General features: G+C 43.5%; 1 protein-coding gene across 2 annotated transcripts; it reads right to left on the bottom strand.

The window, feature by feature from the left end:
• Positions 1-217: 217 nt before the first annotated feature.
• On the bottom strand, positions 218-16679 carry LOC131702746 (S-adenosylhomocysteine hydrolase-like protein 1). Of its 2 annotated transcripts, XM_059004762.1 has the most exons (17): positions 16246-16679; positions 10262-10373; positions 9850-9993; positions 9248-9348; positions 7813-7915; positions 7083-7177; positions 6460-6566; positions 5695-5811; positions 5420-5483; positions 4986-5074; positions 4751-4821; positions 4533-4627; positions 4327-4425; positions 3941-4009; positions 3515-3593; positions 2667-2787; positions 218-2360 (listed from the first exon to the last, which is right to left on the bottom strand). In XM_059004762.1, exons 1-17 carry the CDS (start codon positions 16432-16434, stop codon positions 2354-2356), a joined length of 1662 nt encoding a protein of 553 aa, XP_058860745.1. In that variant the 5' UTR covers positions 16435-16679; the 3' UTR covers positions 218-2353. The 2 variants fall into 2 exon arrangements, with proteins under 2 accessions (XP_058860745.1, XP_058860746.1); XM_059004763.1 differs by lacking the exon at positions 218-2360 and having other exon boundaries at positions 2663-2787.
• Positions 16680-17018: the final 339 nt, after the last annotated feature.

Here is a 17018-nt window from a genome sequence, read left to right as displayed (position 1 = left end):
CTTTGCTTATTCTAGATTGTTCCAAGTACTTTCTTTATCCCTGTATGAGCTGAAAACTGCAGGTTTCTCTCAAATATCAAAGATATTCTGTCGTCAGCAACTGTCTTCCACACACCGTGGTATATGAGCTCGCTATATCCATTTACATTCTATATAACCATTCATACAAACATGGGTTCATTTTCACAGAAGAAATAAAAAAAACACGAAAACAATGTGAAATCATGATGCAGGTTTTTATTAAGATGTTCTGCTCATCTTCAAAGACGTCACGATCACAGCAATTAAAAAATGACATTTCTGCAGTAGAAAAGTATTCATTTTCGTTTTTTGTTTTTTTTAAATTATCATAGCATGCGCTTTAAAACCAAACATGTATTTATTAATGAAGAAAGCTTTGTTGCGACCATCCCAATGCTTTGTATGCAAGTAGCCCTTGAAACTATTCGGGAAGGTATGCAGATTAAATAAAAGCGTTCTGGGGGTGTCTGATTTGTGTTGGAAGCATCGTGCTTGTTCATATTTCAACTAATCAAGAAGGATCTTGCATTGGATTCCCCCCCCCCTCCCTTTGGTGACAACAATAGAATATTTACCAACCTTGACAAAGAAATGCCAAAAAGTGAATTTGTTCTGCAAGAGCAAGTGTATTATCCATCTATAAACATGTAAACGGAGGCTTGGATTCTAGCAGAAATTATACATAACCATCTACATTTATTTTCCCAAAGCAAGTCTTATTAATAAAAAGATTCTGTCAAATAAAATGAAATTCTGAGATACATCAAGCAGTGACCCAAGTCAAGCCCCATGTCAAATCACAGTGTTGTTAAATAAGGGTGATATTCTGTCAGTGCTATCCCACCTAGCACTGTGTGGATTGAACTGAAGAAAACACTTGCTGCAAGTCACAAAAGAGAAAAATCAGAGAACTGCGTAAGGCATGGTTTAGGATGTGCGTTTTCCAGGAGCAGATGCTAAAATCATGGGACCTAGCATCTCAATTAAACTGATCATGCGCCCTGCCCATGAGCTCGGCACTCGGTTTTAAACTATGAAACGCGTACAATTCAGATTGTAGGAAAGCCTTAGAAGACATGAACTAATCAAAACGTGACATGACAGATCTAGCAATAAGAAATATATTAAAAGCAGGCTTGCACAGTGTCTATATACCACATTTTAAAACAGTAGCAGTGACTGCGTGTGACACAGCCTGGATCCCTTTCAATGCGAGGGTCCTGACAGACTGGTGCTGCTCCTGTGTACTGCAGTGTATGGAAGTGCTGTCGTTCACTGCCAAGCCCAGGTGCAGAGGGAGACTTTCTCTTCCAAGCGCCTCTCCTGGCTCTGTGACTCGACAGATCTGCCTTTTATACACCAACACCACAGCATTAGTACTAGACTTATACAGGACCATGCAAAAGTAAGAGGGAGACAAGAGCAATACAGCAGAGAATTAAACAGCTTGTGTGTAACGATAACAGTTATTATCAGAGCTCTCAAATAAAATGCATGCGTCGGAAATGATTGAAAAGTGATTGAAAACATTAAGGTACAGATGACTTATTTAAAATATATATATATAATTATATCCACATTCTCCATAAAGCATCTCTGTTTGCAATACACTGCACTACATGAAAATGACAGCGATATATAACTGATGAAGAGAGTTTGGGTGACAGGCTGCTTATTCCAGATCGTAACTCTGATGGTTTTGATGAGGAGCTGCAGTCTATTATCAGGTGGCTTCCGGGAAGCTGTTCCATACGAAGGTCAAAAGGAAGAAGCGGTTTTAAGGGATCCCTCACCCATGTGTCCTCAGTACACCATTCAAAGTGGACAGAATTGCTGCCGCAAGACTTCTCTCTCTTTTGGCACCATTTCATGTTTCAGAACAAGGACAGCGATTTTGATCGTCAAATAATGTTTTAAAAAAAAAAAAAAAATGAATGCAGATGATTAAAATACCTACACATTTAAAATGAAAGAAACGTTTTGGTTTGTTTGTTTGGATAAACATGTAACTGCCTTCAGATTCGATGGTTGGCTTTCTTAATATACTCTGGTCTTTAGGTGGACATTATATTGCATCCCACTGCAGAATTAACTCATTTTACTGCATAATGTTTTGGCCCTCGCTGTACAGCACTATGAAAATCTGAAGGTGACTACCTCGTTTAGTTTAATTACAGATTGACAATGGAAATAAATCAGACATGTAGGGAATGTATCACACAAGGAAAAAAAAAAGTGTGTTTTTTCTCCAGTTTTCTCAGGCTCACTAAACATCCAGCAGGTTCGTTGCAGCATCATGGTCCTTTCATTGGATCATCCAGCGCTTCGAACATTAATATCTGCAACAAAAGAGACGTTTACATGTTGAATTGGAAAGATGATCCAGAGCTTCAGAAAATAAAACTCAAGCAAAATGAAACATTCTACATTTCAGAGTTTCACCTTATTAACATCTGACACAATGACTAATGTATATATATATATATATATGTATATATATATATATATATATATATATATATATATATATATATATATATATATATATATATATACATATATATAACATCCTATTCCCACGCAAGAGCCTGTCTTTCACTTCTCTGCTACCTCGCTGCTCGTGGTCCTTTCTCCATTGAGTTTACCTGTAGTAGTTTGGTTTGAACGGTCCGTTCTTATTGAGTCCCAGGTATTTGGCCTGTTCATCTGACAGCTCTGTGAGATGGGCATCAAAGGTAGGCAGGTGCAAGCTGGCAACATACTCGTCTGAAAAGACAAAAGATTTGTAATGACATTTCTTCAACTCAGGGATGGAAACAAGACTCCTGTTGCACAGCGGGTTCACCCATTCCACTAGCTTGTTTAGCCACAGTGTACAGACAACAAGATCAGGTGTGTCTTATTAAACTCAACCCGGAATGGATCAAACCGCTACGCAATGGGAGTCTTATTGCCACCCCTGCAACCACTACTGGAATGTTATCCAGAAGACATTCTATCCCGTAAAGGTGCCCTAATGCTTTTTGACCACAAGAGGGCGCTGCATGCATGCTAATTTGCTCTTACTAGTCAGTATTTGCAAAAAAAAAAAATTTCTTAATGAAAGCAAATGGCACCTTGAAGGGAATTCCGGCTTCTCTTCATCACCATGCTGGTAACAAAGGAAAGTGATAATACGCTGTTGTTCTGTCGTGATACTACGGCATTTGGTACCAGTGGCTAGTGCAGTCCGTGTGTGTACGGTACATAAGGGTTGGGAAGGGCAGTTTACACAGGCCCTGTGTCGTGTTGTACCAGCATGGCTAGCAGAAACAGTGCTCTCTCCCTCGTGTGTTACAGGATCTTGGAGGTCATACTGCTAAATATATCGTAAGCAATACACAACAATCCCAGCTTAAGAGTCCACTAGGCAAGGCAGACCCTCATTATGACTCAACGCAGCCGTATGTGTGTGTGAGAGATGCTGTGTTATGTACATCTGTTCAGAACGTACCCATCTTTTTAGGCAGCAGGTAGACATCCTGTTTGTAACGCCCCTCGGGGGCATTGTAGAGCTCTATCAGGGCAAGAGCCTGTGCAATAGAGAAGAAGGGGCAGAATTAGCATTCCGGGCACAGAAGCATGCAGCTGGATGCCTAGAGCAAACAGCAGCAGACGTTTCTGAGTATAGAGCAACCAGCAATAAAAACACACGTCAGATACAGAGTATGAGTCACCTGTTGCACACAAGGATAAGCTTTGCAACAGAACTAACTAAAGGCATGCTTTGCATGTTGCATTACCATGCATGCATAAGCAGCTCGGGTTACTCAGGTCAGATGTAAGCAAGTTCTTGTCAGTGAAAAGAGTAAAGAAAACAGAGAAACAGAATGAAGCGAGGCAGGAAGGGTGTGGCATGCAGCGCCACGCCCTCACTCACCTGTGTGGTGGCTGTGATGGACAGGACAAAGGTAGGGACTGTGGAGCAGCTGAGGTTCAAGAGACGTCCCTTAATCAACACATACAGTCTGATTATTACAGTGGTAGAGAATCACTAGATAACATGAACTACAAAAATACAACCACAGAAAGTACTGCCAAGTCCCCCCTTTAAATGTGCTTTACTGAGTAAATGCACCGTCAAACAGATTCTCTTCTTTAATGAAGAAAATAAAAAAAGAGTTGAGAAGGACACACAAAAACCAAAAAAACACTGAACACTCCCACAAAAAAAACATAACAAAACTACCTCTACATCTGTGCACGAGGGTATTTTAAGTCTTGCATAAAATTATTATTATTATTATTATTATTATATTTTTGTACCTCCGCCAGCAGGACGACTCTCTTGCCATCTGGCCAGATCACATGATCCACTTGTGACCGCACCCTCTCCCAGGTCAGCTCTGGGGTGCGAAGACTGGCCTTCAATTAAACACCGAGATTCGTCCGTTATTTTTGCAAAAACAAAAATAACACACACAGATCAAAAGCAGCTTCTGCTTTGCCACCCTGTCTTTGCCGTTCCTTACCACATCGATCTCCGTGTTGGAGTGCCCCATGTTACACACGATGCATCCGTTCTTCATGCGATCCAGCTGCTCCCTCGTGACCACGTTTTTGTTTCCTGAGGACGAAGGATCGTTCAGGGTTACGTTTTCTTTCTCGCATTCAAGATTAAATAGCCTTTTAACCAAATTCTGTGCAAACATTTGAGATTCATGCCTTAAAAAAAAAAATGAAAAAGGACCTGTACAGGTGATGACAACATCCACTTGACGGATAACTTCGTTCAGTTTTACAACTCGGAACCCATCCATGCTGCCAAAAAATAAAACAGATTCAAAAGAGGGAATACTGGACAGGGAAATGCAGTAATTTCTACAGCTCCTCTGTGGAGTGAAAAAGGAGAGTTTGTTAATGATGGTGTTTCAGCGATGACTCCGCTGTATGAAATCTCCACAGGGTGCTGGGAAAGTCCTTACCAGGCCTGCAGAGCACAGATGGGGTCGATCTCTGTAATGCACACGATGGAGCCCAGAGCTTTCAAAGCAGCACAGCAACCCTTCCCAACCTGAAACGAGCAGAAAGAGCCAGGCTCACAAATGACTGTCCAGTACCTATTAATAAACAGCTATACACCATCCCCACAACATTCCTCTCCCAACTGATTTACAGACCCCCCCTTTATGGAGTGTAGTTTAGCGCTACACCTTTTGCCATATACACCCTCTCATTTAACAAATCTAATGTAAATATCGATTCATCCTTCATTTTCTTCCTGGTAGATGCTGACTTGTTTATCCCATCACTATCAGCAATCCGATCGCTCATCCGAGAGCGGACCATTTAAACCCGGGTTTAGACAGAGCTATTCAATAATAAAAAATGTTATGAACAGGAGGAGTCGACGGCTTACCTCTCCATATCCGCAAACGACCACCTGCTTCCCACCGAACATCACGTCTGTGGTCCTCTTCAAACTGTCAAAACAAGCAAAGCCTTCTCTCATTACCTGAGAGGCACAGACCAGCCTGCGCCCACACCATCAGTGCTTATTCCGGTACGTAAAAACCGACTTTCCCTCTTACAGAATTACTCGTACGGAACTCGCATGGTTTAAAAGGAGCTCCCTCCTTCACTTGCTTGCGTGCCGGCTGCGTCAGACAGGGGACAGTAATGCGTTCTGCTCACCCGTCTAGAATGGACTCTCTGCAGCAGTACAGGTTGTCAAACTTCTGCTTGGTGACTGAGTCGTTCACATTCATTGCAGGAACACAAAGCTTGCCAGCTTTGGACAATTGGTAGAGTCTAGAAAAAAAAAATAAAGAGCCTACTATCAGGTGGGTTCAAATACCAAACTGAACCCATTAATAGAAATCACCGGATATCGAACCAAACTCTCACCCCAGGGAGGGAAATAGCACTCCTATCGCATAGCAGTTTCACCCATTCCAGGTTTTATTACAAGCTTGATTATTATTATTATTATTATTATTATTATTATTATTATTATTATTATTATTATTATTATTATTATTTGTTTATTTAGCAGACGCCTTTATCCAAGGCGACTTACAGAGACTAGGGTGTGTGAAATATACATCAGCTGCAGAGTCACTTACAATTACATCTCACCCGAAAGACGGAGCACAAGGAGGTGAAGTGACTTGCTCTGGGTTACACAATCAGTGGCTGAGGTGGGATTTGAACCGGTGGCTGAGAGTCAGTGGCTGAGGTGGGATTTGAACCGGGGATCTCCTCCTGGTTTCTTTTAACCACTGGACCACACAGCCTCCAGCCTCTTGATTAGCCGCAGTGTGTACAGGTAGCAAGCTCAGCTGTGTCTGATTAAACTCAGAGTCAAACCAGGAATGGATCCAACTGCTATGCAATGGGAGTCTTATTTCCAGCGCTGCACCAGCGCAAAATGGGAAAAAGAAAGAATCAATTTCCTACCTGTGGACTCCGGTGACACTCTCCTCCACAATCCCTCTGATCTTCTTGAAGACATTGGGGTACTTCTTATAAACCCAGTGAGTCAGATCTCCTCCGTCATCCAGGATCTGCCAATAAGCACCCAGGGGAAGAAGAATCAGCATCAATACCTACAGCTGTTCTGCAGAGCCTTACCCTTGCACTGCTTGCACCCTAAACTCTATCACCATCTGCCACCGAGTCACAGGCAGCTAACTATCAAGTACAAGTGCTGTTACTCCCGATGAGAACCTCAGTCTAGCTCACCGCTTTAGCTTCTGCGCTTACAGCTGTGGCCAGATGTGTTGCACCCCCCCTGTAGAATAAACTCATTTTGCTTCATCGAAAGAAAACTGAATAATGCTACGTTAACATATTGAATATCATGGCTTCCGGTAGACTTTTCCAAATGTCGTTTTACATTTTCTCTGATTACATGACGTTAAATAGAAGATCTCAATTCCGTTCGCATGTACGTCTTGTTTTAATCCTATAGTTCTAGGCGATGCAAAGCCTTTGGCCACAGCTGTAGATTGCCCGCACACAGGGAGTGGAACTGAGGGAAGTGAAAAGCAGGCTTTGCAACAAGCAGCTCAGTGCTGTACCATGTTGGGCTGCCAGCCCTCCATGTTGACACAGCGATCAATACACCACCAGAAATCATCCTCCGACTCTCCCTTCCAGGCAAACACTGCAACTCCTACACAGAGAGGGATGAACAGGGAGAGCGTTAGTACACTGCAGCAGCCCCCCACACCAGTCTTCATAAAATACTGTCTACTGTCTGCATTGCATCGTGTTACTGCTACTGAGTGAGTGAGAGGTGCTGCGATCATACCCTATCTGGTACAATGCATACATTTGAAATATAAATAGTGTACTTGGATGGATTCTATGAAACTCAACATTAACGAAATAGCTTCAAAGCCCACCGCTCGTGCTGGAAATGACAGATATTGACATGTCTGCAATGATAAAGAGCACTCAGAAGCCAGCTTTCAGATAGAGCCCTCAAAAAAAAAAATTGCAGGCAGGTTTATACACCTTTTTATTTTTTTAACTCCAGCTGCTATGCGACGACATAAAAATGTTAACAAGAGGAAAAGGATGAAAAAAAAAAACATCTTTAAAACATTCTATTGTGTTCTGCGAGCAGTTGAAAAAATGCTTTCAAAATTGGGCACGGATTGAAATCATCAAAACGTAAGGCTTTTTCAATTACTGAGCCACTCTGGAAAACTACAGATGCAGTGTATTCAAAAGAGAAGGAGCCCCCTGACACTGGATGCTGGAGACGGTGCAGGCCAGGGTTCGAATGATACTGCTGGTGCTTACCAGCCTCAGACAGAGCGGCCGCCACTTCGTTCTGTGTGGAGTAGATGTTGCACGCAGTCCAGCGGCACTGAGCTCCCAGGGCCACCAAGGTTTCAATCAGAACCTGGGAAGAGAAGGGGAGCGACACACAGGCAATGAATTCGACCTGCTGGAATCAACAGCCCACCTTATATACTGATTAATTCCTCTCCCTTTGATAATGCCAGCCCCGCACTGAACAGCAAGAAAAGAATTCGCTGGAATGCCAAAGTTCAAGCAGCAATCTCGAGTGTTTGTTTTTTTTTTTTACAGAAGTACAGACCAAAAGGGCGAGTCAGACAACGCAGGAATGGAAAAGGGCAAACATTTCAGTCAATTCAAGACCGCCCACACTTTTCCACTCTTGCACTTCTGTGTAAAATAATTGACTCCTGCAGTTTTCCATTAACCTGGTGTATTCTTTTTGGCAGTGTTGAGTGTGCTAGCGCAGGGCTGTGGTTTCATTTCGGGTGATCTGCGCACCTGCACTATATGTTGGATGTTATTGTCCAGGCAGCAGCTGCTACTTGACCTGTTCAAATGCTACTGTTAACTCAGTGTCTGTAGCAGGAGCTACAGCCAGAGCAGTCAGCTGCAGATGATGATTTCACACTTTAACCTTCTTCACTCTGTCAAATAGAGGGTGTGCGTGAGCCAACGGTGCAAAACACCAGTGGACAACAGCACAGAGAAATGCTTCCATTTCCACAGAGCGTTATGCATGCACGGAACAGCTTACCAGGTCAAGCAGTGGGATGAAAACACTGGGAACATTAAAACAAAAAAAATAAAAGACTCTGTGCTTTTAAATCATTCCCCCCCCCATTTGGGACGAGCCTTGATGGACAGAATGGCCTTTTCTCTTTCCCAAACTTCTCTTATGTTCTTAATTGCAAAGCACTGTGTAACATGTCTCCTTTCACTGTGATGTATTAGTATCCAGTGTTGCTGTACTATATATCATAAGAAAAGCACAGAACTCGCAGTGAACCCTGGATGGCTCAAGCTGTCCTGTATTTAATGATGATAACTTTCAGGAATGCATGCATACCGTCTCTCTACATACACAAAACTGAGTGAAAAAGATTCATTAAAAGCTATGTTACAGCTGGATTGCCGACTCCCTTTGCTGTTGGCAATTATATGTTTCGATTTCTGTGTGGGCTTGAAATGAAAGCAGTGCAGATCAGCGAATTACAAAACCAGCAGCAGATACAGTACAGAACAGGGCTTACTGAAGCCTGCATCATTATACAGTGATGAACAGAAGGGCAACATTCAGTCATCTCACTGATGGAACTGGGATACAAGACATTTTAAAAAGAGACGTTTTTAAAAGGACTCGCCTGAGCTTGTTAGCTGTACACTGCGGCTAATCAAACTCTTAGTAAAGCCTGGAATGTGTGAATCTGCTTACCGCAGTCTGGGCGGTGATGTGAGTGCAGCCCACGATCTTGGCTCCAGCCAGTGGCTTCTCTCCCTGCGCTCTCTTTCTGAGGGAAATGAGGGATGACATATCTGCAGGAGACAGAACATTCCCAAATCAACGGATTTCCAGCGGCAATTTTCTAAAGATATTTTTGCAAATCCTTTTTTTCCTTCCCCTTCATTTTTAAACGCCCCGCCTGCTAATTGTTCACATACATAATAATAACCTTATAGAAAAAGCACAGAAGAGGCATATTCAGGAGACCTGCACCTACAGCTAGGGTCAAACGTTTTGCATCTCCATGGATTTTAGGATTGAGACATAATTTAAATACATATATACACATGAACATAAATCAAATAAACTACAAAATGATATCGCAAAAGCCTAGCCATAATAGCAGCACAGTATTTCATGTTATTCGTCAGGTTTCATTCAAAATGAGTTCATTCTACAGGGTGATGCAAAGCTTTTGGCCAGAGCTGTACTTGCTCAGAAAGTCCTTCAAATCCTAATTGATCTTTCACGCATCCTCCGGGGGAGAAGAAGCGGTGCTTCATTAGAAGAATGAAACTCAAGTCTAATCTGACCTTGTTCTGCAATTTCAATCTCTCTCCGCCCGAACTCTCCCTGCTTGATGTTCTTCACACAGAAGTCGCTGTTGCCTTTGGAGTTGGCCTGAGTCTTGTCTCTGGGCGAAGTCTCGTCATCAGAGCTGTCTGTGTAGGATGCGGCTGAGCACAGAGATCAGGAAAGAGGACAATCAAGAGCAGAAAAGAGACAACAGTGTCAAAATCCTGCCTCTGCGTGTGCGAGCCAGCGATGCTGCGGGACCGACATCACTAGATCTCCAACAAAACGATCAGTTTACATGCGACACAAGGCACTAAGACTATAGCACTGGCATCTGAAAATGTCATGGGAGGGTGGGATGGCTCGTGATGACCTCAGAGGGGTGCGGAACGGCTCCTAACAGGATTAAAGGGGACCCCCTTTACATACCTGAGCCCTGGCTGTCAGTGGAGGACTGCGAGATGGAGCGTGAGAGAGAGCGACGGCCGGTCTTGGTTGGGAAGCGGCTGAACTCCTGTTTGTCATCAGCGAACTGGATCTGCTGCAGAACGAAATGAATTTCAAAATCAGCACGCACGTCCAACTCCAGGTTATTTGTATGCATGCGGGGAGGGTAACAAGACTCCTGTTGCATAGCAGTTATTCCAGGTTTTACGACGAGTCTGATTAGCCACAGTGGATAGGGGACACAAACTCTGGTGTCTTATTAAACCCCTAGTAAAACCAGGAATGGATCTAACTGCTCTGCAACGGGAGTTTTCCCATCCCTGAAATGTATGTGACAATTGATTTACCAGAGCTCTGCAGGCAATGCTTCTGCTGCAGCACGATCCTCTAGGTGAGACGGTAAGTCTGACAAACCACGCCAAACACAAATCAAACTGGGTGTCTGCATTTATAACTTAAACATATCAATGCTCAGCCCCAATGAGCCTGCATGGATTACAATGGAGTATTTGCAGACTATGGTGTCTGTAACCTCTGACACTCACAGTAGCACTCTGAGAGGCTCAGAGTTTTCCATTGTGTAACTCATTTACTACGGAGTGGGCAATGTGGCTGCGATAGGCCTAGAGGAATCTAGCCTAGTGCAAGATCTGATAAAGTCATACAGCAGGTCCCTGGCACCCCCTCGCACAGTCATTTCAAAACGCTTTATCTCCCGCAGAAATAGTTTGACACCTTACACTTTGACACCTTACGGAACAAATAAACACAGATACACTCTTATCAGTAAGTTATTCAGCAGTTCACTGCTGGGAAGTAAGTTTCGCAAGTTGTTCATGCCTGGTGTTACTTTTTAATAGGAACATGATGAAATGCATTGAGGTTCTTACATATTCATAGGAATACATTACCAAAGGGCTCGTGTTCAGCATTGGAGCAGAGAGCCACGCTTTCTCATTTAATCCAGGGTAATTTTAAAGTCACTTTGCAAGAGCAGAGAAAGCTAATACTGTGTCTAGAAATGCATCATTTTACTGTGTTTAATGTTACTTTGAAAACAGACCCCCCCTCTTTAAAGGAATTGCTACCAGACTAAGAAAAAAACTCTGTAGTGAGAAATGGAAAGTTTATACCGAGAAAGTTATTTTCCACTGTAGCAATTTACTTCAACAGTAAACCCTCCTCTTATCTGACATGTGGTCAACGGTTAAGGTGATTAGAAATCATATCAATCTTGTGCAATACTTTATTTAAGGGAAATGTGCTGTACTCTAAAGGAGATAACATATACTGCATAAGCAGGCTTGCACAAGCTGGTTACAAAGTGACCTTCAAGGTATGAGAAGGGGAAAAGGCTTCTGTGTTTGAGAGTAGCATGGGGATAAACACACAGGCGTGAACTGTGGATGGAAAGAATCATCAGGACTTGCGTTTCATTTCTCGGCAATATTTTTTTTTTTTAAGCAAGCTTCTGTTTTGAAAGATGAGGATTTAAGCACCCTTCCTAAATCGCTTTCCTGTTGAAAATGTATCATGTGTTTTTGCCTGTAGTTTCTGCAATTCCTGCCAGTGTTTATCCCCATGCTATTTATTGGGGTTATCGTTACTTCAGTACAGTATTGGTACATTTAACTTTACAAAACATACTAATGATCAAGTCCCTTTACACATAACACAGCAAGTCCTCAGTGCTCTGCAGACACTCTGCTGTGTTCTCAGTGCGCAGAACAAACCCACTCTCTGCCAGCGCTGTCTCCTGCGCTGCACGCTGCACAGTGTGTTCCTGGAATGCCCTTTTCAGAGCTTGTACAGAGAAGAGATATCCCTTTATAAAAATAAAGAACTGGTGCTTGCTAGGTAATATAACCTGATCTCTCTGAATGTTCACAGACCAGGAATGCAGCGGCTGGCATTCCACACACAGTGTTCACAGGAAAAGCTTTTCAGCTGAATCTCACTGAACCCACCTTCCACACGTATTTAAAAGCAATGCCCCAGTTCCTATGAACTCTGTGTGCTGTACAGCTGACAGCAATGCACCCTAAATGAAAAGCCTTCTCTATAAGCCAGTGTGAAGAGGGTCAATGACATCGCCTTCTCAGCGTTTTTATAAAGTGGGGAACACACTGTGGGCCACGCACCAGCTCTGTGGACCGCTGTTGAAAGCTGGCTGGGACAGTGTGAAGGACGAAGGATGAGCCCCACGCAGCACCCTCTCTATCTGAGAGCTGAAAGCCTTTCCTCCCTGCCGTCATGAAGAACAACAAGCCATCCTGTAACAATCCTACATCCAAACAGAAAACACTTCATTCATGCCATGCTCTCTGTGTCTACTAAAGCTCACTGGTCTTGTATTATAATCCTCACAACACGGCGAACACAAATATTGAAAAACAAAAGAACCTGCCAACCACTGACACAAGCTTGGATTGCGTTTCAACACAGTTTAAAAGTAATGAAATCTAAAACACAGCTGAAACGAAAACAGCTTCTTCACAAACCTACCTTAACGTGTCTCCGAGCCATCTTTCACAAGAACAGAGATCCCAGTCAGTATTGCGAGGGACAGGAAAACTAAGGGAAGACTAACTCAAGCACACAGAACTAGTGCCTTTACCAGTGCTGCACCCCGATCACTCGAGCGAGACTTCACACCCTCCACATCCCTCCCTGCAATCTCCCAACCGAGAGGAAACGGGACTGCAGAACAGGAACAAAGCGGTCACCTGACTGCCCTTCGTCAGGCTGTCTCACAGATTTATTCGTTAGGAACTTCATTCACTGCTCTGCTGCATTACACTGAACTTAGGGCAAACGTTCCCCTGAGTGTTATGGGCTGTCCTGAACTGAAGGTCACAGTCGGAACCAGAATTAAACCCTCTCCATAAGCTTAAAAGCACCATTTCCGGTGCACAGCCCTGGCACTATGTTCTAGGTTTGTTCTGCATCATTAAATCACAGCTGGTATTAGGTAAACAAATTGTGAGGACTTTCCCTCTATTGTTTCAATGTTTATTTCAGAGATAGAAACTCCGCTCAGCAGCTTCACAATAATACCAGTAAAACCGGAACACCTTGCTTTTGAATAATGAAGTCACTAATCTGTTGTGAAGGTATCAGGTCTTTGCAGGTGTTCCCTCAACACTGGTTACACCTGTACATTACCAATGGAGGTTAAAAAGAGACTGACCTCTGACAGCTTAAAGTCAGTGACTACACTTGTATAACATATGCAATGTGAGTGACAGAGTGGCAAACAAGCTTCCCAGGGTGGGCAGAGGGGCAGACTGGTTTTTGGAGAACGTAAACAAACCTGACAGTCAACACAACCTGCGAGTGCGGTTAAAGGCTAATCTGGTTGTATAAAATGGAAACAGATTATTAAAAAAAAAATTAAGTTCTTAAAGGAGGACTTGAGCAAGCTAGGTGTGTTTATTACCTGCAATATAGTATTTGCATACAGCCATTACATAAGCAAGGCTGATGTACTTATTAACTTAAATCACAGACTGAAGACACTCCCCTTTGACACTGAACACTTTCCACTAGATCACTTCAAGGTCAACAAACGCAAGACACAGCATTCTTTAAAGTGCCATCTACAGCAGAGGATTACACACTGCGTTGAAAATGTAACTAAACCTTTATTTATATCTCAGAATACCTTCCAGTGTACGCTAACAGGCAATCGCTACTTAAGGCACTCCACTGAGATTCTTGTATGCTAAACATCTTATTGTGTCAGCCCAGGTTGTACCAATATTAATAATGCTCCCTTTATGCATGGTCTAATAAGAATCAGAAAGTGTGCTGCCTGTAGTACTCAGGGACCCGGTGACCTGGGTCAGCTACACTAATGCTTCAAGCTAATGTTATTAGAAGCAAGATAAGTGACTACTACCGCCTACAATGCAGCTGCCTTGTAGAGTCAGAGGCCCACGTGTTCAATGCATTGCCTGGTTTGTAAAGATGAAGAGCCGGACAGCAATAGGTGGGTTCAGAGGTCACCAGCAGCTCCCTGCAGCTCACTTTGAGGGGGACACCATTTGGGACTGAACCTGCAAGACAGCTCAAAACCTTGTGCCTCCCAAACACCTAATAGAAATAAAAGCCTTCTAAAACAGGTGCCTGGATCTCTCTTAACAACACACTACTGTTCTGTCCCAGGACCCTTGCCAATTGAACGTACCCAGATCATGCCATTTTAGACAGCGCTAACTCAAAGTGATGCGGATTTGCAAGCTGATCCCTTTGTGCTTTCGTAGACGGACACCCTGTATCTTTCAACAACCACCAATTACAAAAAGCTCTTTGTTTAATAGGATTACTTTAAAAGGGTTCAGATTGCCTTGTGCACTTACTGTAGCTTGTACACCCTTGTAATGTAATACGCACAGTGCTTAAACTGTTAGAATTAATGCAAGTAATGTGAACCACTCTGAATGTGTACTCTACGAGGAGATAACGCTGAACAGAATTTAAGATTCCCGTTATTATTAAGCTTACTTTTGGCCATGTATAAAACATGCCTTCACAGTATATTCTCAGATCAATGTTCTCAGATTTTTTTTTTTTTGTTTGTTTGGTTTGGCACTCTGTTATTAAATAGTAATTCACAATCACAATGGCAGGGAAATATGTGTGAATTGAAACGGAAGGGCGTGTGGCAACTCATAACCCAGTTCTATAGAGAATGACTGAAAAAAAAAAAAAAAACCCACTGCCTACAATATACTCCCATTATAAATGTCCTTGAGAGAATGAGGTCATATTCGTGTGTGAGTGTGGGTGTGTGTGTGGGTGCTGTGATGAGGGTTCACTCACTATCTCATGTCCTATGAATTTGTTTTAGTTATCAATATGGCAATATGACTCTATCCCTCTGCTTAACTAAGTTTAAACAAGGCTGAAAACAATGATCGTGTTACATTTTATTATTATTATTATTTATTTCTAAGCAGACGCCCTTATCCAGGGCGACTTACAATTGTTACAAGATATCACATTATTTTTACATACAATTACCCATTTATACAGTTGGGTTTTTACTGGAGCAATCTAGATAAAGTACCTTGCTCAAGGGTACAGCAGCAGTGTCACCCACCAGGGATTGAACCCACGACCCTCCGGTCAAGAGTCCAGAGCCCTAACCACTACTCCACACTGCTGCCCCACATGCTACATTTCTATTAGAGCTGCCAAGCCATTCTGTGACACTGATCCAGGAGCGCTGGGCAGCTCTAACAAAGCTCAGCCCTCAAGTCATGAGTCTGCGCTGTCACAGCAATGATTCACACTTTTATTAGCATGCTGATAATATTCACTGCAAGCAGTACAGGCATTATCACTTGTGACTGATTGTGCGCTGACACTACCACAATTCCAGTTGCAAGTGCTCCTCAGATTTTAACCCTCATTACCGATTCTCTATACCTGTGGATTCACAATACAAACGTGGAGGGAGGTCAAACCGACCGGGACAGTTTCTCCTCAGCGCTCCACAGCGAACCCTGCTGGCCGGGCGCCCAGTGAGCGCAGAGCGGACACCTGCAGGACTGGCCTTTGTCCGGCAGAGGTCTATAGCTCGCTGATATCCGCTGTCGAGTTCCATAATCCCATACATACATTGATGCTAATTTCGATATTATAAGCATGGTTTCGCATGAGCACGTCCGCTGCGCCCCCAAGAGGCACACACAAAGTGACGTAAAACGCATCGATCCCTGGCCACTGACCCCTGTGCAAAAAAATCTAACTAAGACAAGCACCCTGTTAAAAGTAATACCACACCATTACTGTCACTGCTGTCCTGCCTGTACCCCGAGATTTCTAAAAGCAGAGCAGCGGAACATCACGGCATACTGCAGGGAGGTAGACGATAAGGAGCGATTACACAACCAGCGCACGACTCTTTACTACGACAGCACTTCCCTGCCACAGCAAACGCAGCACCGCATTGCACTCACCTTTTTCACGGGCTTGTGACCGGCGACGGGGGTGAAAGCGGCCGGGACGCCGGCTATGTCCCCGATGCCCATTTCGCTGTTTTTGGTCACGGTCATTGCCGAGTATTTTTCGGCCACATTCTCGCTTTCTTTTACATCTTTGCTGGCCTGTTTCAGCTCCAACTTGCCGTCTCCCTGACTATCCGACATGGCGTATCACGGTATTACTGCAATTATAGATGTATATATTTTTAATGCAGTGCTTTGCAAATTTAAAAAGCAGTGTTGAATATATAGACTGATAACTATACTGTATATCTGTACTGTACTGGGCTCCCTGTCTCGCTTTGATTATATTAGCGGTAGTATTAACCGTATCAGGATTCCCAGTGCAGCTCCCTTCCTCCCTCAACTCGACACTGCCAACCAGTTTCAGCGGTTTGTTTTGACTGTCGGCGGGGAGGGAGGGACGGAGGGAGGGTCCAGTCCTTCTCCAGGGTCACAGCGAAGGTTATGAAACCGCGTCCACGCTTCGCCATGTTGGCTCCTGGTGCAGTATCGCTGACAGTGAAGAGCTGCGTCCACAGGGGAGCCACAATGGCGTCCACTGCATTAGCATGGGACCGGGGGGCTACGTCACACGCACAGTGACGTCAGCGAAACCTTGCATCTGCAATGCTGTGGGGTTAGATTGCACAGATCCCTAGCAAAATAATTCACTTGCAGACTCGTTAATTCCCACAGATTGCGAAAGGCATTCATTTGTAACGGAATGCAATTACAGGCTAGGTTAT

This window comes from Acipenser ruthenus, chromosome 30, assembly GCF_902713425.1.
Source record: "Acipenser ruthenus chromosome 30, fAciRut3.2 maternal haplotype, whole genome shotgun sequence".
Lineage (NCBI taxonomy): Eukaryota > Metazoa > Chordata > Actinopteri > Acipenseriformes > Acipenseridae > Acipenser > Acipenser ruthenus.
Note: the sequence above shows the minus strand (reverse complement) of the source record. Positions and strands in the feature narration are given on the sequence as shown.

Coding starts and splice junctions, on each gene's coding strand:
- LOC131702746 (XM_059004762.1), bottom strand. CDS start 16,434: ATGTCGGATAGTCAGGGAGACGGCAAGTTGGAGCTGAAACAGGCCAGC. Junction 4,628..4,750: donor TGTTGTCATCACCTGTACAG/GTCCTTTTTCAT, acceptor CTTCGTCCTCAG/GAAACAAAAACGTGGTCACG. Junction 2,788..3,514: donor CCTGCTGCCTAAAAAGATGG/GTACGTTCTGAA, acceptor TTGTCTTTTCAG/ACGAGTATGTTGCCAGCTTG.